At 39.7% G+C, this 21,914-nt stretch overlaps 1 protein-coding gene across 3 annotated transcripts in view; it reads right to left on the bottom strand.

The window, feature by feature from the left end:
* Positions 1-329: 329 nt before the first annotated feature.
* Positions 330-21,914, bottom strand: part of LOC121949902 (guanine nucleotide-binding protein G(o) subunit alpha) — a 144,991-nt gene continuing 123,406 nt past the window's right edge. For 2 of the 3 annotated variants that reach the window (XM_088079730.1, XM_042495737.2), the window contains 2 exons: positions 4,693-4,846; positions 330-3,303 (listed from right to left, as the gene is read on the bottom strand). In XM_088079730.1, the coding sequence (XP_087935856.1) occupies positions 3,116-3,303; positions 4,693-4,846 (342 nt within the window). In that variant the 3' untranslated portion in view covers positions 330-3,115. Of the gene's footprint in view, positions 3,304-4,692; positions 4,847-5,573; positions 14,446-18,492; positions 18,647-21,914 lie in introns of those variants that run through there. The other variant, XM_042495736.2, reaches the window with a different exon arrangement.

Raw genomic sequence — 21,914 nt, forward strand, 5'->3', positions numbered from 1 at the left:
AAATCTAAGAAGCGTGCTAAATCCTAGACACATGTATGAGGCTGCTGCGACTGGCCCCTGGCCCCCTGTCATTTTGCAAAAGTGGCCCCTAAACAAAGCAAGTTTAGTGTCCCTGGTCTGGACGAGAACTCATGTCTGCCTACAGAAAACCGTAGTACTAAAGGTACGAAGAAAAACGTGAACGGTCCCTTTCTAATTTCCATATACTGTATCTGCTCCAAAATCGCTTCACAAATTCAGTGTGACCGATGACACCTGGCAGCCGTTTCGTCAAAGCTGAGAAGCACAAACACACACACAGTGATACGGAAAGAGTCGCAGGCCAGAGGAAGGTTTTTGTAGTCATGAAAACAGTGGCTTTTTAATGTAAACACTACATTCGATTGGTTTTTCCAGCACGGACATCCCACATGAAATAACAACCATTCACTAAAGAGGAGGAGAGGGAGAGAGAGAGACCGAGAGAGAGAGAGAAAGCTGCACAGAAAAAAAGCATTCACTGGGTAAAGAACAGAACAAAGAGGAGGTCAAAATAAAAAATAAAAATAGTGAAGGTAACAGGAACAGAATGCCAAAGAAACAGGTATATCATGTCATTATACACAGTTGTTTTCTTTTCAAAACTAAAAAATCAAGAAGGCAAGAAAGAGGTCTATATAGATAGATGGATAGATAGATCGATGAGGGCTAACATAGATTAGGTATGAACAGATAACAAATTCCCAAATCTACTCATTGTGTGTGTGTTTGTGTGGGTGCGGGCAAGTGTGTGTGTATGTCTGTGTGATGTGAGAACTGTGCTTTTCATTGTAGACCTGGAAGGTGTGTGTCGAACTGAAAAGAGACAGAGAAGAGGAGGAAGAAGAAGAAGAAGAAGAAGAAGAAAAGGAGCATGACTTTATACAGCGTCGATGTGTGAACATGCGGCGTCCCTAACTAGCGGACGCAGCGAGAAACGTGCTCTCCCCAAAAAAAGTGTTTTTCTTTTTCTGAAATAATAAAAAATAGATATTGTTATAATATTATATTTAATCGTTCTGAGTCAGGCTAAAGTGAAGACACGGTTCTAATGCAGGGAAACAGGCAAAACGGTAAAGGAGGAGGGGAGGGTCGGGGGGCACAGTTCAGAGCATTACAACAACACGGGGTCGGTCTGAGATCGTCGTGGTTCCGAATCAGCTCGCTGTCGAACCTTTTTGCAAAACATCTGTATTTTAAAAAAAGGGAGATATAGAGAAAAAAAATGTTTTGTCGCTACAAAGCACAAGAAAGATCGAGGATATAACCGGATCTTAAAGATCGTTGTTGATGTCGTAGTCATCCCCACGCTCATTGGTTTTATTAATTATTGTAGGTGTTTTTGTCCTTTTTTTTGAGTACTACATGTCCCAAAATCTACACTTCTTCTTCCAAGCCTCCAACTTGACCTTCCAGCCATTTCAAACGATCACATTTTTATAAATTTGGCCCCGCCCCATCCCGTTTTAAGAACCAATGATTGCTCTCCTTCTGTTACTGCTATCCTTATTCTTAGCTCTTTTTTGTTATATTTTTTTCAGTCTTTTTTTACACATTTTTTGCATTTTTTTTAAAATGATTTTTAAACTTATTATCTCAACGGTATCTATGTGAAGCTTTATTTATTTATTTTATTTTTTTTTAGTTTTATGAATTAACTGGTCTCTTTATACAAAGGCTTCTCATGCTATCTGTGTCGGGGCTTAAGGAGGGAGAGGAGAGGAGGAGGGAGGGGAGAGAAGGGGTCGGAAAGAGAGGAGGGGCCCCTTTGAGCCCGAAATCAGGACGGCAGGGCGCCATGCAAAAAACGAAGGCAAAAAGAAAGATGGAGGTGAGAGAAGGCGTGGTGGTGGCGTGTAAATGGAGACAGAGAGACACAGAGAGGTCATGTGTAGGAGAGGCGTTCAATCAATAAATAAATTAATAAATTAATCAACCATTATCAAACCAGGAGTGAGTTTCCGTACATGGAGCATGTTAGTAGGTCTAGAAGTTATAACAGTGAGGAAGTTATAACGTCGTGTACTTGCTTCTAAAAGCGTAGCTATCTACAGAACAGTACCTCCGTTACATGGCACTGATAGGACATTTAGCACATTTCCTATTGGCTCTCAGACTCGGCCACGACCGATAGTTGGCAAACGGCTAAGGCCATGTTTGGGAGACAGGAAGCTTCACTTCCTGTCACTGAAAACCAGATTGCAGGGGAGTAAAATAATACCCCCCCACCAAAAAAAACAACAAGAAATTGACAACAAACATCTTAAAAATGTCTTGGCTAATGTAAACAAAATGTTAAAATCAGTGTTGTCAGTTTCAGCAGGTCTTGAGTTTTTTAAGGTTTCCGCTGACCCGTCTGCTGTTTTTTTTTTTTTTTTAGTGCTATCGACATCTTCACATATTTCCGCAAAAAAATTGTTATTACATAATCACTACTATAGCAAAAAAAAAAGGAAAAAAAAGACACATAAAAGGTGTCAAGGTGAGACAAAGTGTGAATAAAAATCAGTGTACAGACTGATACTCGTAATAAATATACACACGATCAACAAAAATAAAACGGAAGTCATATTCATAGTAATAATAATAAAAAAAATCAACAATAAAGTACAGGTTTTGTTTTTGTTAATAAGGAGACATGTCTGAGAAAGAAAAGGACAGGAGGACGGGGACGGAGGCTTTCATTGACTTTGTTCAAGAAGTTTTCAAGGCTGCAGGGTTTTGTGTTTTCGACTAAAACAAATTTGTTTTGCTTGGCAGCGGGCCAAAGAACATCAGGAGGAGAAGTCAGAGCGAGAAGAGAAGAGACAAGAACTAAAAACATTATATATATATATATTTATATATACGTATGCCTATTGTTTTTTTTTAAATTATCCTCATTATTAATATGTACCTAGTTGCATTTTTCTTTCTTTTTTCTTTAAATAATCAGCAAAATCATCAGCGTCATCATCACCATCATCATTTCCACAGCAGTGTCAAAGGAACAGGAGCGAGGAGGAGGAGGAGGAGGAGGAGGAGGAGGAGGAGAGGAGGGATGAGAGAGAAGAAGGGGACAAAGGGAGGAGGACGTTACAGGGGTGTGCGGGCGTGCTCAGTACAAGCCACACCCTCGGAGGTTGTTGGCGATGATGATGTCGGTCACGGCGTCGAACACCACCTGGATGTTTCCTGTATCCGTGGCGCAGGTCATGTGACAGTAGATTTCCTTATTTGGAGAGCGGTTCTTGCTCTCGAACTGTGCTTGGATGTAGGCTGCTGCGTCCTCATAGGTATTGGGTCCTGGAGAGACAAGAGAAAATCAAAGATGACAATTCTCAACGCAGAGCGGTCAGATGAGTGGCATTTACTGCACTGATCTGTACCGCACAACGTCCGATTTTATAAAATTCACCCCTGCCACTTACTGCATAGCAGTGACACTCAATGTATGGCCCGCGGGCCAAATGTAGCCTCTGATAGGGTGAGAGGTGTTCCCCCAATCATTTTCTAATTCATGATAAATCAAAATGATTCACACGGTAATTGCTTTTGCACTTTTAGTATAAATAAGGTGCCACAGTGCATAAAACAGCATCATAATATAGAGCTTGTTCATCAAAAAATGTGCCGTTGGAAGATGTTTCCTTCCCACAGAAATGTCCCAAAATTCTTGAAATGTCCTAAAATCTTAAAAATGTCTTAAAATCTTGGAAACTTCCTAAAATCTGAGAAATGTCCTAATATTCGAGAAATGTCCTAAAATCTGAGAAATGTCCTGAAATCCAGGAAATGTTCTTTAAATCAGAGAAACGTAATAAAATTCGATAAATCTCCTAAAATCTGAGAAATGTCCTGAAAACCAAGAAAAGTCCAAAAAATTCAGATCAGTAGCTAGAAATATCTGCAGGTGAATCTTCCTCTACAAAACAAATGGACCGAGTGATTAAAAACTGAATAGAGCAGTTTCATATTTTAAAAAAAAGAGAGGAAAAAAAAGGGAAAAATAATCAGTGCTTTTCAGACGTTCTCATTGCAGAGGGGCATCTAAATGTTAACAATGGCCCATGCGGGAATGCAAATGGCCCTATCTAGAGCCAGTGTTTGGTTTGTCCTTTCTGGGCTACCGTAGAAACATGGAAATCTCCGTAGACGAGGAGCTGCTCTCTATGTAGAGATTAATGGCTCATTTTAAGGTCACAAAAACACGATTCTTATTTTCAGGTGATTTTTACACTAAAGAAAACATTTTTATCAGTTTACGTTCCATTTCTGCCCGTATATGTCCCAACATGCTGCACAGGTGACCTTTAAATAAAGATTCATTCTTAAGATTCAGATTCGTTTTCAAGGCTTCTATGTGATGGTGGTCCTGTTTTGCTCCAGTACACAAATGAACAGCCCTGTAAACCTCTTTCCTCAGTAATTTGAGCAAAGCTAAAACGGTACAGCTGTGCTTTTGTTGTGTTTCTCTCATTTTACACCCAAGCAAATTGATCAGTCAATTTCGGGTATATCAGGCTTTTTCTGTCCGATGTAATTGGATTGAGCTTCACTGGTTTGCAGCTTTTTGTGTTCTCGAAGAAATCAATTTTGTGCACCTGTCAAGTTCTGCTTATGTGTTTTGAGAGCTGCTGTTTCTCAAAAATGCTCTCAGGAAAACTGACAATTCTCTCTTCTTTTTTTTTTTACCTGTGTATTCGGGGAAGCAGATGCTGAGTGCAGACTTCTTGATCTTCTCTGCAAACAGATCCTTCTTGTTGAGGAAGAGGATGATGGAGGTGTCGATAAAGAACTTGTTGTTGCAGATCGAGTCGAAGAGCATCAGAGACTCGTGCATGCGATTCTGCAGAGGAGGAGAGAAGAGATGCAGAAAGATATGAAGGGGAAAGATGGAAAAAAAGTGGAATAAATAAAGAAGGATGAGATTAAAATGGATTAAACGGATGAGAAAGAAGAGGAGGAGAGGAGAAAGGGGAGAGAGATGGCAAAAAGAGAAGAGGAGAGAAAGAAAAGTTAAAGTTACCATCAATCTAAATGGGAGACAAATAAAAATAACATCGTAAAGTCTTGAGTTAAAACTTGACGTAAAATTAGCATTAGAACGTAATCCTAAATTTGTAATTATCATAATAGGAACCATAATGTTCTGGAAATTTTCCATAGATTTGAAGTAAAAATGTCAAAATCTACAAAATCTTGCAATTTGCAAGACAATTCTTGTCAAGTTGCCTTTTTGTTCACATTTCCGAAGAGCAATGAGACAGGAGAAAAGTGCAGATACAGACGTCAGGGGAGATAAAACATTTTCTGTACAATTATTGCTCATAAATCTTTAAATACACTGAGTGCAACATTCTGCAGTCAGACAAAGACACCGACTGAGTGAACAACAACAAACATTTACAATAAATAATTACAGTTTACGGAAAACACAAAGTGAGAGGCAGGAAGTGGAAAAAATAAAAAAAATTTAACAGACATTGTCAGTATTTCTATTTAAATATTCTGGAGATGCAAATACAAACAGGACAGACACAAAATAATTTGGTCAGAAAAAAAAATCACACAAATCATGTTACTCACGTGGTGCTTTATTGATGTTTCTCTTATGTATAAATACATTTTTCAATAAATTATCACAGCAGTGAGGGAGATACAGCAGATATATTTTACTTACAGTGCTTACTAAAATACACCACACACACTCTCTCTCTCTCTCACACACACACACACGCACATACGAAATTAACAGCTTTGTAGATTTTGCTGTAGGTGATTTGTACACTATAGACAGGTGTTGGTTGATATTGAGAAGAAGGGTTAAATGGCGCGGACATTGGACGGTTTAAGGCTTAAAAAGCTGCATGGGCGTGATGAATACACTGACTTTTAGCAGCTCGGTCTGCTTTCTTAATTCTGCACGAGTTCATACGGTCATGTGAGCCGAGACTTCTTAAATCCGCTCCCAGTCCAGCAGCAGAGCAGGACCTCCCTGCACAGGCTCAAGTTATCATTGTATCACGTGGACGCACGGTAACTAGGGGTCGACAGGTTATCAGCCTGGACGATAATCAGGGCCGATGTTTGGCATTTTACCAATTATCTGAATCAGCGTTTTAGTTGATTGTCGACAAAATTACTCAATGAAAAAGTGTGTGTATTACACTCAAGCATCAGCACTGAAGGCAGCCTGCAGCACATGTAAAGGGAAGGTCAGCATGGGAGGAACGATTACTTTGTAAAACCTCAGGGAGCTATTTCATTCATTTATTTTTTAATTTTATTTACATATAAAACTTTATAAAAAAAAGTTGCTGGGAAGTTGCTGTATGTGATGTTGAAAATTTCAGTTTTGATTAAACGTTTACTAAAGATATTTAAACAAAGTTTTATGTTGGAGTTTGTCATATTCCAAAATCTGAATATTGTCTGAAATATTTACATTTTTAATGTAAATGCAGATCGGTTCTAAATATCGTTTTTCAGTGACATTAACTACTAATAATCGGTATCTGTATCAGCCCTTAATGACAACAGCCCAAAAAGCATTTACAGGCAAAATTCTACGTCTAAAAAAAGCATGAATACATCAGCAAAAAGACACCACAGGACGATCATAACATCGTTTGGCGCTAAACTTTAGAATCTTTTAGGTGCTATTGTGGGATTTCGGAGATACCACTAACTGTATTATTTACATCAGAGCCAGCCACCTAAAAAACAAACAACGAAAAAAACTCTCAAGCATGGCCTCACACTACATTACCCACAAGTCTCTCCTTCACTGCAGCTTCTAGGAGCCTTATTTATCGCTGGGACATAAACTATGTTAGCCACTATCCTCTCTGCGTCGCCTGCTGATGTCATTTCTCACTAGTTGTTTGGGGTTTATTGGTGATTCATCAGGAAATGGGACAGGTTGTGAAAAGTGCAGACACACACACACACACACACACACACACACACACACACACACACACACACACACACTGATCTGCTCGTAGTTCCTCGCTTAGGAAGCATAAATTCTAACTTCACTTTATAAACCACTAAAAGCTTTAGAGCTATTTGAGCCGTGGAGACAGAGAGAGAGACCGGGGGGGTTTAGGTAGGTTTCAGTAACAAACACAATGAGAGGAAATCAAAAGATCCTCTATGAAGCGGGACACTTTTTTTTTTGCTCTTGTACGACTACAGTTTTCTCATTTCATGAGATATAGATGCTGTGGATTATTTCTGATTTATTATTTGCTGCCATTTTTTTAATTCTCATGTTATGTACTTTTATTTATTGTATTATTTATAAGGGCTGAGAGAGAGCCAAGACATAATGCATTTCATTGCACTGAATGCACGATGTATTTTTTTCAATGCTTATGACAACAAACTTGAACTTATGTGTTTGTCCCTCATCGATGACATGAGAGTTCAATCTACCGAAGGTGAAGCACGCGTAAATCAAGTGCCTCTCCTCTTTTCTTCAATCTGATTCCACACTTTTATACCATATTCAAAGAAATGGTTGTGCTGATATATTTGAGACGCTCCTGGCATTGAACTTACTCCAATGTAAGCCCATCTGCAGTAATGATGTGGTATGAAGAGCGAAAAATGTCACATTGGACCGGAGGGCACGGTGCTGAGTGGGTAAAACAAACACAGAACTTTCGCCCAGAGGACCTGGTGGTTACGTAGTTTTACGTTTCATGCTCATTAACAGTTAAATTACGTGAAAAACACTTATTTTAACCCAGATCGTGATATTTGTCTTTAAACCTAACCAAATACTTTTGGTGACGAAACCTATGTGTCTTGTGAATACAGAAGTTTATTTTGAAAGGACACAATTGCATTTCCATAACATGAACAGGGCTACCCACTTGGGGATGTATCTGAGACTGATGAAGGCTTGTTTTAAATGATGATGTGATTTTTTTTTAAAATGTGTGTATGTTTATCTATCACACAGGTAAAAAAGTGTACCTGTTGGAGGTGAGCTGTTTGCAGAGGTGCAGTAAGAGCCTGTTGTCTGCAGCTCTTCATCTGACATCTCACAGTGGCTGTTTCTGCCTTTACTTCCCTCCCTGCGGTACACTAGTATACTCGTTTTTATTGAAGATAATTACCGAATGCAAATGTTCACAGGGCGAAGTTCAACTTTGACTACATTATTATCTACATTATACTGTATGTGGTTGTTAGAAATTGATTTAAATATGCAAAAACACAGCTACGATCCTTTAAATTCACTTTTAAATGCATCTGATACAGCTGTGAAGCCTGCGCAGCAGAAACATGGTTAGTTTCTGTGCTGCCTGAGGATAACACAGGCCTGAAAGATGTTGGAAGACAAAGCTTGAACAGTAACGGTGCCGCTGCCACCTTGAGGGCAAACACAAATGCAGGCACGTCCTTTAAAGCTGAATGTGAACTGGAGCTTGCTAACCCACTGTGGATAAAAATTTCACCAGCCTATTGTTCTGCAGCTCATGTCTACTGCTGGCTCCTCTTTAGGCTTTCATGCATAAAAATAGGAACGTGAAGGTATTAAAAAAAAACTATTTAGTCGAGGGGTGTCTCCATGTCCTGCCCTGAATTAAGTGAGGATGATGTTTAACAAAATTATTCATACTTCAAATGCTGAATTAAACACCCGTTTACAGTGGCAGGGCACTCGGGCGGATGGAAAAAAAATCTTGTAATATCACCGTTTAAGGTCACAATTCTAATATAGTGCAAAGTTTAAAATGACAAGAATAGCCTATTTTGTCTTTTCTGTATACTCTACATAAAATAACATCCAAAATGTAGGCTTTAAGCACAGATGCTCAGAATGTCTCTGTGAATATTTGGTTGACTTTATGCAAATTACAAATAAAACTGGGTTGTACAATGTAACCACTGATAATTGTTGGAAGTGAAGAGAAAAAATGCCACAATTTGTAAGCGGCTTCATTTTGAGCCACAAAAACCACTTTAACATTGTTTACTTTGTCAGCACCACCAACCCCGCTGACGCTGCCAACAGAGCGAACAGTGATAACAAATATACAATGTTAAAGGGAATTTGTAATTCAAAATTGGGCCGGAAAGAGCTGGGGATAAGCAGCATGTTTTAAAAGCTGTTGGGTCGGGGCGGCTTACCAGCTGTAATGACCGAATGAGTGACGCTGCAAGCTCCCACCGGACCCAGGTGGCGAGCACTGCAGTAAACTGAAGAGTAGCATAATGAACCCACTGAAACTTGAGCATGTTGGTACTGGTGGTGAAAGTAGTGAGAAACTTAACAAGAAATGGCCCAAAAAATTGGCAAGAAATAAGTAGAAGTTTTAGCTTTTACTTATTGTAAAGTGCCAAAAAAATGTATCATAAATATATTTCCTGGATATGTTTCCCTATTTTTTCAATAATATCCAATGACCCCAGTTAATATTTCAAATTATTTACTTTTATTTATTTTGCAATTTGCTGTACATTTTTTTTTGCCAAGTTGCTCATCTTTTCTCACGTGTTTATTAAAAAAATCAAACCAATTTTCTCTGTTTAAATGGTTGTGAAAGGCGTCTGAACGCAGCACAGAAAAACTGACGTCGATTCAGGCGTTACAGGGTTAACCTATAGTCCTGCATCAAAAAATATTCTCAACGGTGAACTGAATGATGGTTAACCATCGTCATCCCTATTCAGGACAAACATTTTCGATGTTTTTATGTAGATTTCAGTCATTTGTTTTCAATAATTCCACATTATGTAATTAAAGTAATCAGAAGATTATTAAAAAAGCCTTCAGGTTTATCAGCAGAACCAAAAGCGTTTTAAGGCTCTTTGGTTGGATATGGAGGCATTATTTGGCGCAGGCAAGTGAGGTGACATTTTCAAGTCCCTCGGGTGTGTTTGTTTCTTCAGTGTGTGTGTGTGTGTGTGTGTGTGTGTGTGTGTGTGTAGAAGGCCTGTGTGTGGAAAGGGTAGACAGGTGCCTTCTGGGTAATTAATCCACAGATACTGACTCCACCACTACCCCCCCATGGGCTGATGTTGTCTCTCACACAACACACACACACACACACACACACACACACACACACACACACACACACACACACACACACACACACACACACACACACACACACACTGACCTTTCCTGTACTATGAACAGACACACATGTAGGTAGCGATATACAATAGGTAACATGCACGCACGCACGCACGCACACACACACACACACACACACACACACACACACACACACAGAGCATCCTAATCAACAGCCTCGGGCAGCTCTCTAATTAGGAAAAGTTGGCACAGATGCGTGATAGGAAGAGCTGGTGACGTCAGCTACCTGTTAGAGAAGCTCTAAGCGGAGGGTGGAGACGTTGCCTTCGCCGTTGGAGTTTGGAGGGAAGAGCGGAATAAAGCAAATGCCCTGCTCATAAATAAATAAAGCAGCTCTCTCCCTCTGCTGCCAGAGAGCACTCATAAGCAGTAAAGCTGCACACACACTCAGCTCAGTCCCACAGACAAACAAAGCTCTGCCTTTATATGCTGCCGTAAACTGTTGCTCACAAAGACAGAGGGAGGAGGTTTTGCTGGCATTATATGCATCTCTTTTGCTGGATTTACACTAAAACTCTTGATGCCCAATCCTCGTTTGTTGCCTATATTTGATTTTTTATTTTTTATTTTTTGACTGCCTGCTTACATCTCCTCTTCAACCCTTTGAAACCTGAGCAAATTGGCTTGATGTCTTTCAAAATGAGACAACTCATGGCCCCAAAAATAGAATGAAACAATTAAAAAGACAAAAAAATGACTTCAAAATAAGCAAAAAAGTTTAAAAAAAAAGAAAGAAAATGACCTGATATCAGTGCAGAAAATTAAAAATATGTTTTTTTTCTGTAATATAATTTTAAATAAATAACAACAATGATTCTGTTTGTATTTTTCCAAAGATTTGTCCCCACAAATTTTTGATAATCCGGCAATCCTCCCCTCTTTTTAAAACTAATTTTTAGGCCATTTTCTTCATCACCTTTTACTAACATCTTGGAATTTGTGGGACATTTCTCGTCAAGTTGGTCATCGCCTTTTCCCCCCATGTTTTTGAAAGAAATCAAAGCAATTTGCTAAGGTCTTAAAGGGTTAAAGTGATTAAATCTGATATCAGCATTTACACCTGCTTAAACTTTGCTTACGCTTAAAACTACATACGCGCATAGACGAAAATTGAAATGTCCTTTTAAACATGTTTGTTCTTATACAAGCCCTTTATTTTTTGCCCTAAAAGTTTCTTTGCCCCAAAGACATAAAAAAACAGGTAACCTCTGCTTTTGACCACCGGCTTGAGCACTCGTCCTCCATTGTTCTTTTTTCTGTTTTCATTAAAATGCACCTTTTAATTACATACGACTCGCAATGCCAGGAGATATCTGACCTGGCTGCTTAGACTACACACTCATTTACAGACACTTGAATCATGTCAGATTTTTTTCCACATTTGATTGAGGCCTGAAACCAAACTGAGAATTTCTGATTTCATGTCCTTTTCCCTGCTTGCACGTTTATGCCACGTGTGTGATCTGTGCCACATGACAGGAAGAATTTAGAACTGGGTCACTTGAAGCTTGTGGTATAAATCCAGCCTTTGACTTTAATGTCAAGGCTCAAATCTTAACAGTTCCCACAAAGTGCATACAACACTTTTCATTTTAGCTAAGCTGTGCACAACATTACACCACACAATCGACACAGCAGCTCTGGGACGACGAGCATCCAGCAGAAATGAAACTCGCTCGGCAGAAAGTGAAACATCGGGGCTAAAACAATGGTCACAAGGTTGACATTGAAGTCTCGGAGGACTGTATGTACTCACCAGCACACAATTGTTCAGAGCTCACCTCTGGCTTATTAAGGCAGAGAAGGGGACAGAAGGGATATTACAGTGTGCAGCCCTGCACTGGATGTGGCCCCAGGGCCCTATAAAATCAATGCTCTCTCTGAAGAAGTATCTGGGAACAGTCTGCTTGAGTCAGAGCACTAAGTCTTGTAGTTCTTCATTTAAAGTGATTTTATAGCTGCAATATGAGAGCCAGGAATATCAATCCCAAAATATAACCAGAGGTGACATCGACAGGGATGAAGTGCAATGGCTGTTAAAAAAAACCAGCAACCTCCTCGCTATAAATTCAAATTTAAACCATACATTTAAGTAAAAAGTAAAAAAGAAATTGTACTGCTTACATTTAGCAACTTTGATCAAAAGTACAATTTCAATCACAGTATTCTAAAGGGACCAAAAACAAATTTACTACAAAATGAAATGCATCCAAGGCCAAAACACTAAGAGCTCATTTATGCTCAACATTACATAACAAGACTTCTGTCTGTACTCTGCGCACATTTCTATGGTATTTATGAACGTTTCCTGAAAGCTCGTGGATACGGATGAAAGAGAGCGGTAACACTGTTGATCTGGACGCAGTGTAGCATTGTTTAAGTAAGATATGACCGCAGGAGAGGAAAAAGAAATCTGAATTATGGCGAAACAGAACCAATCACTAATATAAGTTAATCAGGGCTGTAAGTGTTCACGCGTCAATCACATAACCGCTTAATGGCGGCCATCCTGGCTGACATTCCTGTCTTTGAGGGGCTGTACAGGTTCGAGTTTTAAAGCTAGAGTGATGATGATGATATCATATGAAGACCTGAGGAATCCAGTGGTACCAACCATGTCATACTAGCTTCTAGTGAAGGGGGCTTAATTACGCACCAAAGCTGACCTCTGACCTCTAAATATCTGAATGAAAATGGGTTCTGTGGGTACCCATGAGTCTCCCCATTACAGACACGCCCACTTTATATATTCCCACAAAGTTTTGGGCAAAAACCATTAGTTTTTTTTTTGGCATGCAGCATAAATGTCTTATTTTGTCCTGCTGTATTTGAAATTTCTGCATACTGGGGTCCCTAAGCAGTCTTGAAGTCGCAGGTGCAGCTAATCAGACTGATGTCAGCGGGCAGCTGCATCGTCAACGACGGCAAAAGACTGTTTGGATGAAACTAAATCAAAGAAGTTAACGACGGTGCTGCTAAACAGGTGGACTCTGACTGCAGACCAGTCGATATAGTGGAAGACTTGGGTCTAAGTGACGTTCTCAAGGTGGTATGTTGTGGCCAGTCATGTCTTTCTGTAGGGGTTAAAAAAATAATTCTATTTCATAATTTTTATCTTGAAATTTCACTTTTCTAAAGATATATTTGTATTTCAGCGACCTCTCTCCCGCCATGGGCCAAGCGTCTTTGCAGGCTCAACAACTGCTACACAATTATTAAAAAAATACTACTGTAAATGGAACATATACCTTATAGTAATTAGTTAGATTTTATCGCAGAGTTTCACAACGATTGCTTTATCTTTTCTGGTGTATTTATGCATGTGATGACTTAGTCATTATGTTCTTCTCATTAAGTGCTGACTGTTTTGGAGCTCAATAGTTAACAGAGCACAGCTTGGTGCAACAAAGCACTCAGACACTCTGCGGTGCTCCACGTATAACAGAAAAGGACTGCCGTAAGAAAACGAAATAAAACAAATTATGCAACATATAAAATAACAAGAGAGTAGTGCACAAAAGCAATTTTGCTGCAAATATATATATATTTATAACTGCATTTTTTCTGCGGATGATTAAGCAGTTGGTCATAATCCTATAAACAGTTTAATATCTCATGCACATTATAAAATCTTGAGAACATCCGTCTTATGTAAACTGAGAGTGAACTGAACATGTACTCAAACAACATACATGTGTCTAAGGCACAAGTCGAAGGCAAAAAAGAGTGAAAACTCATATTTCAATTAAAACGATTAGAAATACTTTGGGGTAAAGGAGTGATTCCTATCATACTATTTTTGTGGAGTGCTGGTGCCCTGCAGTTACGCGGCAATCTATCTAGTTCTTCGGCACAACTTTAAGTACAAAAAAGTTTCAGAGTTTCGACTAAAGCCACAAAGTATCTGGGATTTGGTTCTTCTTTAGGAAGAAGCAGAAAAAAAAAATACATTAAAAAAAGTCTCAACCAACAAATCAACCACTCAGCCAATCAGTTCATTAGTTAAGAATCAGGATGGACCAGTGGCCAGCCTCACGGTGACGCGGTATGGTCCTAACTGACACGGGCCACGTTGACGCAACTGGTACCGCAAAGGTTAACACAAGTCAAACATCCATCCATCCATCAACACAATCATCAGTACAGACCACACCCTCGCAAGTTATTCGCTATGATGACATCAGTGACGGCATCAAAGACAAACTGGATGTTGTTGGTGTCTGTGGCGCAGGTCACATGGGAGTACACCTCTTTGCTGGGTGACTTGTTCTTGCTCTCGTACTGACCCTTGATGTAGTCGATTCCCTCCAGATAAGTGTCTGGACCTGAGGAGAGAGGCACACAGAGAGAGAGATGATGTACAGTGGGAGTCAGGTGAAGGCTGAGAAGCTGTTTTCATCTGGACTTTTATATCAGTCCCACATTTCTCGCATCAGCACTATTTTCTGATACTTTATGAAAACATAACCTTTGACTTTCCAGCTCAGCACACTTTCTGCTGAGGTGTTCGGAGGGCTGTGCTTACTGCTTGCCAAGCTTTAATAAATATGATACATGGACAACTTTTTCCACACAAAATGGGTGATTTTGAACTGACAAATGAAATGTGACGGAAAATGTTGGATCTTGGTATTGTTGGCAAAGTCTGCCAGTGGCAGATATGAGGTCCGAGAGCAGGGATGCTCAACTTGCTTTGCTTGGAGAAAACTTTTGCAAAATAACAGGAAGCCAGGGGCCAGTCACAGCAGCCCCGTACATGTTTCTACGATTTCAGGACGTTTCTACGATTTCAGGACGTTTCTATGATTTCAGGACGTTTCTATGATTTCAGGATATTTCTATGATTTTAGGACATTTCTGGACTTAAGGATGTTTCCAGGATTTTAAGACATTTCTCAGATGTTTGGTTGTTTCTAGGATTTTTCGATATTTCTAGGATTTTAGGATGTGTCTACAATTTTCAGACACTTTAGGAGGTTTCTAGGATTTTAGGACATTACAAGGATATTAGGAGGTGTCCAGGATTTTGGATATTTCTGGGATTTTAGAACAATTCTCAGCTTTTAGGACATTTCTAGGACTTTAGGACACTGCTAGGATTTTAGGACATTTCATGGATTTTAGGATGTTTCTAGGATTTTGGCACATTAGGGGCTTAGCTAGGACCTCGGGTAACAGGATAAATAAGCTCTATTTTGATGCTGTTTTATAGACTCTGGCACCTTATGTATACTAAAAGTACAAAAACAATTCCCAGTTGGCCTGTGGGCCGTAACTTGAGTATCACTGCCCTAGAGCCAAAGGAGTGAGCCATTATTCATGCTGTATACTGATTCATTTCACAGCTGTCTACAGTAAATCTACTGTATGTCCTTTTAGTTCAAGTGCATTATTAACTGTGAGAGTTAGTTCTGCTTGTAATGCAAGCATTTGACATGCAGCGGATTTAATCAAAATGTGTTTTAATGTTGCTGGAATGAGTCCGATCTCAGCGATTGGAGTAATTTTTGCTCAAAATGTCACCAGCATCTACTTGGCTCTAGTCCATTAGCAGCATTGTGGTTTGTCTCTCTGTTTCATCAGAACAGGCACCAAGTCTGGCCATGTAAAAGGATGAAGAGAGGAGAGGAAACAGGTTTGGAATCCTAATTCTTTCTTTCTCACAGTCTAGCTGTTTTGGTCCCTCTCCATCTTGCTTTCCCACAGTCTCGCTTTGTCTATTTTTTTTGCTCATTTTCTCACACTCTCGCTCTCTCTGGCTTTCTCACGTTCTATTGTTTGCCTGTGTTGTCTTATCACTCATTTTCTCTTGTATCCAGCGCACTCGAGCTCTTCTCCTCTGGACTCATGGTAACACGCCTGATTTCATTCACTGTTTCACTCATTTACTTCTCTGACTCTCATCTTTGCTTTGTTGCACGGTCTGAGCTTGTTGGCTCTTTTCTGTCGCTTTCACTCTTTTATTTCCCATTCTGTCTATTTACGCTCATCTCCATTCATCCTCCCTCTCACAACCTTTTGTACGCAAAATAACTTTCATCAGAGCAATTGCAGTTTTTACAAACAACTGAACTCTTTCACACGCTATGAATACTCTGCCATACTCATCTCATTTATCTTTCCCCAAGGATTTCACCAAAAAGCTTCTTATTTAGAAATGCAGAGAACTGTTGCTGCTAAAATAAAGGCCAGGATTGACCCACGATGCAAATCGATAGTTAATATGCGCACATTGAATGATTTAGCCAGTTGGTTTATGTTCCACTCAACACAGGGCTGGAGACTTATATATAAATTGATTTGATGATAGCTCTAGCTATCTCATAGTGAATCTAATGGTTCCATCTAGGAGAAGAAAGGAATGAATAAAGATTGCACACAATAATGTGCAAGAATGTGCAAGTTTGTGTTTGCTGGTGAAGCATTATGAGGAGTTTTAAGAGGTGAAGTAATGACAAAACCAGCATTCAGATTTTACTAAGTTCGTGCTGGCCCCGTTTATACCGTGTATTAACGTGCATTATAACAGGTGGACAGTGTTAAATACAAATGTAAACTAAAATAAGCGCCTCACAGTTGTATGCCTTTGAGAAATCGAATCACATATTGAGTATGTGATGGACGAACAACCCGAAAACATAATGCCTCTGGCCACGGCTATCACTGCCACGGAGTCACATCAACCACCAAAACACACTGAGATCCGATCACTCAAACCACTTGCCGAGGTGTTCTGGGATACATTTGACCACAAATCTTTCATAGTGTAAACTCTACAGCCTGGCAGTCCGCTACGGCTTGTTTTTTGACAAAGTTTTGAGTGACTGTCCATTGTTTTGCTCTATGAAAGGAGACGTGTTGATGTCTGCTGAAAGCGATATCTCCAGCTGTACCGACACACCCATAAACATGACTCAAGAGGACGCTAGAGAGCTGCTAAAAATGATCTCCAATATTGTAAAAACAATGAAGATTTTTTGCCCAGCTCTAACTCATAAAAATAAAACTACAGGAGGCACAAGTACTTTAGTTGTTACCATTATGATTGTAATTTAGAAGGGAAGCCATGAGCAGCAATATCGAGCACATCTAAAACATCTAGCTTCTCCCAAAGAGCAGCCTGCAGCTCAGTTGTCATTTGGAAAAATTTGACAAACACTACTTCAAGTTTTGATGGTTGGAACATAACTGTAGCACAAATTGCACCGCACAATCTAATAAAGAAAATGGAGGATTTTTTTTTTTTTTGGCAAAAAAGAGAACATTGGGTTTGAGAGAGAGCATGTTTCATTTTTTAGTGAGTAATTCCCAACACATTTTCATCCCAAGTCGTCAAATGTTACCACTTTGCAATGGATTTCTATGTTTACATATTATACTTCACGTCTCTTTTTGCATCTGTCATTGACGTTTCGGGGTAGCGCTATACAGTAACGTCAACAAATGCACATGGTGGGTTGATGCATGTGGTTATGTTTAGACAACACAAGCACATGGCAACTAATGTCTGGACATCAACAAAAGCACATGGACACACACACTGGACTCTAACATGAAAGTCCAGGGTTTGTTACACCCATACACTGCTCTTCTTGTCCGTCTTATAGGGACTCTCGTGATCTTCATATGATGCAAATCTGGCAGCGTTTCAACCTGACGCCATCCAGATTAGTATCATGCAGACGCAACAGGTTCCGTCAGGCCACATTTGCAACTGACACCAACCGTCGGCATATCATTCTGCCGTGTCTGCACTGTAAAATTAAACTCGCTAGTGTCAGGGCTGCCTTAAAAATACAAATGGACTAAATTTGAAAAGAACAAGCTGAGGTAATTATTTAATGACTCAACTTCTTTTATCAAATTAATTAAACTTAAAAATTTAAGGCAGCACAGACCCAATTTTTTAAGTTAAAACAAATGTTTTGTTTTTACAGTGTGGCAGCATATAAAAACAACGTGAACAGTTCTGTCGGGACGCATTTTCAGCTGATGACGTCCTTTGGCGTTTCACGCGAAATGTGGCTTTTGCTGTCAGGATCTGACGCCGAAAGCATTGCAAAAACAGCAGTATTTGACGACTTCAGAATGACATGTTAATTCTGTCCACTGATCACTGAGATCAACTCAGACATATTCATGAAAAGAAATATATTTATATGTTGTAAAAAAACTAGTGACCCAAATATAAAGCATGCTGGACTATCCTATGTGTATCTATGTTTACAGATTTTAGGAGCTGGGCTTCATGTTAATACTTGGTGCAGTTGTTCTACCTCAGCAGCCACAGTGCCTCCTAGTGTCTACACAATTATACTGCATGTAGTTTAAACTAGTAAAGCAATATATCTGTCATGTGTATGCAAATGTACCTGTGTACTCAGGGAAGCAGATGGACAGTGGTGACTTGACGATCTTTCTTTCAAAGAGGTCCTTCTTGTTCAGAAAGAGGATTATGGACGTGTCCTTAAACCACTTGTTGTTACAGATGGAATCAAACAGCTTGAGAGACTCGTGCATGCGATTCTGTAGAGGAGAAATTAGCAGGGGTTGAATGGGCTTTAAGATACACTCTTCTGCATAATTATAATACATTAATACACACACACACACACACACACACACACACAAAATCAATCAAACAGAACATGTGCAATTGTGTTCAGGAAACACATGCACACTCAAGCGCATAAGCAGCCAAATCAAGAACAAGCATACTGCACAGGTGCACGCACGCAACCGCGCGCGCGCACACACACACACACACCATTGAAACACAAAGAGGAATTAAGTAAATAAAAAATGAGAAACAGAAGTACAAAGGAGTTCCTCTTGTCTATGAACACAGCATTTCCTGCTGCATGTCGAGTGTGTTTGTGTGTGTTTGTGTGTGTGTGTGTGTGTGTGTGTGTCAACACATCAGTGAAAGAAATGGTTAGTAAGCTGGATGTCGCAGTAGAGTTAAACAAAGCCATGCATTTCTAGCTTTTAAGCAGTGAGCCACTGCCTGCTTCAACTGTAGTACACAACCTTGAATAAGTGATATCTTAAAGGGACCCTGTGGAGTTTCTGACCACTGGGGGCACTGCAGAGCAATGCTTTGAAAAGGTGGTCTCTGTTTCGAGTTATTTGGTATTTTGCAGCATGTGCTTGAGGACATAACCTGCTCACCGTGAGCAGAGGTTTATGTAATCTGCACAAAGCAGCAACAATTCGGGGAGGTAACGAATTATGAAGGTTACAGCGAACAAACGAAGGAGGAGAAGACAAAACAGGCGGATGTGAACAATGTACACTTGAAATAGCTTCGCAAATATTTCCTGATGTAGAAATGTAAGCACGTTTCTTAGGCTGCATTTGGGTGAGAAACGTGTGATGTAAACTACACCAAAAATAGTGTTTACAATGGAAACTCCACAGGGTATAAAAAGATCAAATGCTAGCTCATAAACAAGATTTAAGGCATATATTTATACAATGTTAAATCAGTATATGAAATGCAGAAAAACAAAGCATGGGAACTTCAAAAAGCTATGATTAATACACTGTAGATCAAATTTTTTATATTTTTTCATCGTTAGGCACTTAATGTGAGTAGATCAAGGGATTTTTGACTCTCTAGATTGAGCAGATAACAGTACTAGAGTGCAAAAATGCTTAATAAATCAGTCTCCTTTGACTAATTTTCTCAGATTTACTGCTCTGTTTGCTAATAAATCTCTAGAAGGTGAAAAGCAAATTGACCGTTTTATTCAAGACACCTATCCATACAGCAAAAAAAAAAAAAAAGTGCCTAATGATGAAAACAAAGATTCTGATTCTTTTTAAAAATGAGTTGAAAGCAGTTTCTCTCTGGTTGTGATCCCTTATTGCCTTGTTAAGGACAGGGGAGGGAGGAAAGGTTGACTGATGGCCCATCAACCAACCAGAGAGAGAGAGAGAGAGAGAGAGAAAGAAAGAACTGGAAAAGTGGCATATTACTGTAGATATGACCAATGCAGTAGAGTTCAGCCGGTGTAAAAATGGTTTAACCAGCTTGACATTAAGTCAAACGCAGGATCGGTATACCAACTTTTACTGTTAGGTGTCGCACTTTGCTCAGCAGCTGTTTCCAAATGGAACATAGTGAGTCAGTGTCCCCATCGACTATTGCGTAGCACCGCGTAAAATCTGAACTCTCTATCAACACTTAATCCATTAAATATGCCATACCTATCAGCTGTGCACACAGGATCAGACTCAAGATGTATCCATTTAAAAGATCAATAAGTACTTGCTATTTAAGAAAAAATACAGATTTTATATTGTGATATTTACTGTTTAATGATATGCAATTCAGCCAACAGGAAGTGGTTCGTTATTAGCGATGGTCAGTTAGCAGAAACTTTTCAAATAAAGAGATATCTTTGATCCTCAATCAGCCTTTTCTTGTCCATTACAGCTCACATCTGTCCAAAGTGAGTGACAGGAATAAGTAGAAACATGGTGTCAGCTCAAAACGGTGCACCATGCTGTTTGCGCATAGTAACAAAACCTTTTTTTTTATAGCTTCAAATCCAAAATCTTGCCACTTTGACACAGTTTTCTTGTGAGGCGCACTCTTGTCTCATCGCCGCAAAAAAACTCCTGAATTTTTCAGTAAACAAACAAGATGTGCACCGCTCTTTGCCTTCCAAACTTTTCTAAAATTTGATCTTCATCATGTAGCCGGGCTCAGATCACGACCCGTCAGACACCAGTGGCTCTGCTAGTCCAATTTTAAACTGCATCGTTTTATGTTCATGATTTTATCTTAATGCTTATTACTAATGCAATACAAGTTGGCCGTTTTGCATAAATTCAAACCGATAGTTTAAAACACCGTAACTCTACAATGCAGCCTGACACACAACAGAGTCAAAGACGTGTTACAATGGAACAAAAATTTAGAGAAATATTGAAGTGATCACACAGACAAAGACATAAGCAGATAAATATCATGCAATAAAACATTTGATTAAATGAAAACAAAGCTGTGCAAAGACACACACGCACACATACACAATACAGTTCCTAGGTTCACAGAGAGAAAGAGGCACTGCTTTCAACTCATGGATAAGTGTATCAACTTATCGGGAGGTTTCATACCTGTCTGTGGGTGGAGCATCTGCAGAAGATCTGACTGCTGATTGGTTAGAGAGGACAGTCGATGGCGACAGTGACAGGAGGAGTGGAAGGAGCCAGAGGTGCTGCAGGGCGGAGCTTAGAGCAGGAACAGAAAATGCAAGGGACCCGCTCACCCACCCACGTCCCACTTCCTTTGTGACACCCCCGGACGCACACACAGTACACATGTACACACCCCCAGTGCTGAAAAGTAAGTGTTAAGAGGCAGGAGGACGGGACTTTATCCAGACAGTGTTCACTCAGAGCAGTTGTCGTTTTGTCTGTGTTCTCGCGGACACAAGACAAGGAGAGGCACACAAAAACACAATGCAAGCAGTTCCTCAGTAGAAAGAGGGGAATTACGAAGTGAAAGTGGTTTGTGTTGTACTGCATGTCTTTGTGTTTGTGTCCATACAGCACTTACAGTCCTACATAAATACATGCAATTAAAACGTAACGCAGGCGGCCTTTTACTTCTTCATTTGTCCTTTAAAAAAGGACAAAAAAACCTTGAAAACCTCCAGAAAAACAGCGCCCTGTTCTGTCACCTCATTAATCTGGTGATAAATGATCATATCATACAAGTCCTGCAAATGACAGGATATCGGTGGGTCTTGAACAGTGGAGTGTTTCATTCTGATTTCTCAAA

This window comes from Plectropomus leopardus, chromosome 7 (assembly GCF_026936395.1).
Source record: "Plectropomus leopardus strain MGB_pleo_1.0 chromosome 7, ASM2693639v1, whole genome shotgun sequence".
Taxonomy (NCBI): domain Eukaryota; kingdom Metazoa; phylum Chordata; class Actinopteri; order Perciformes; family Serranidae; genus Plectropomus; species Plectropomus leopardus.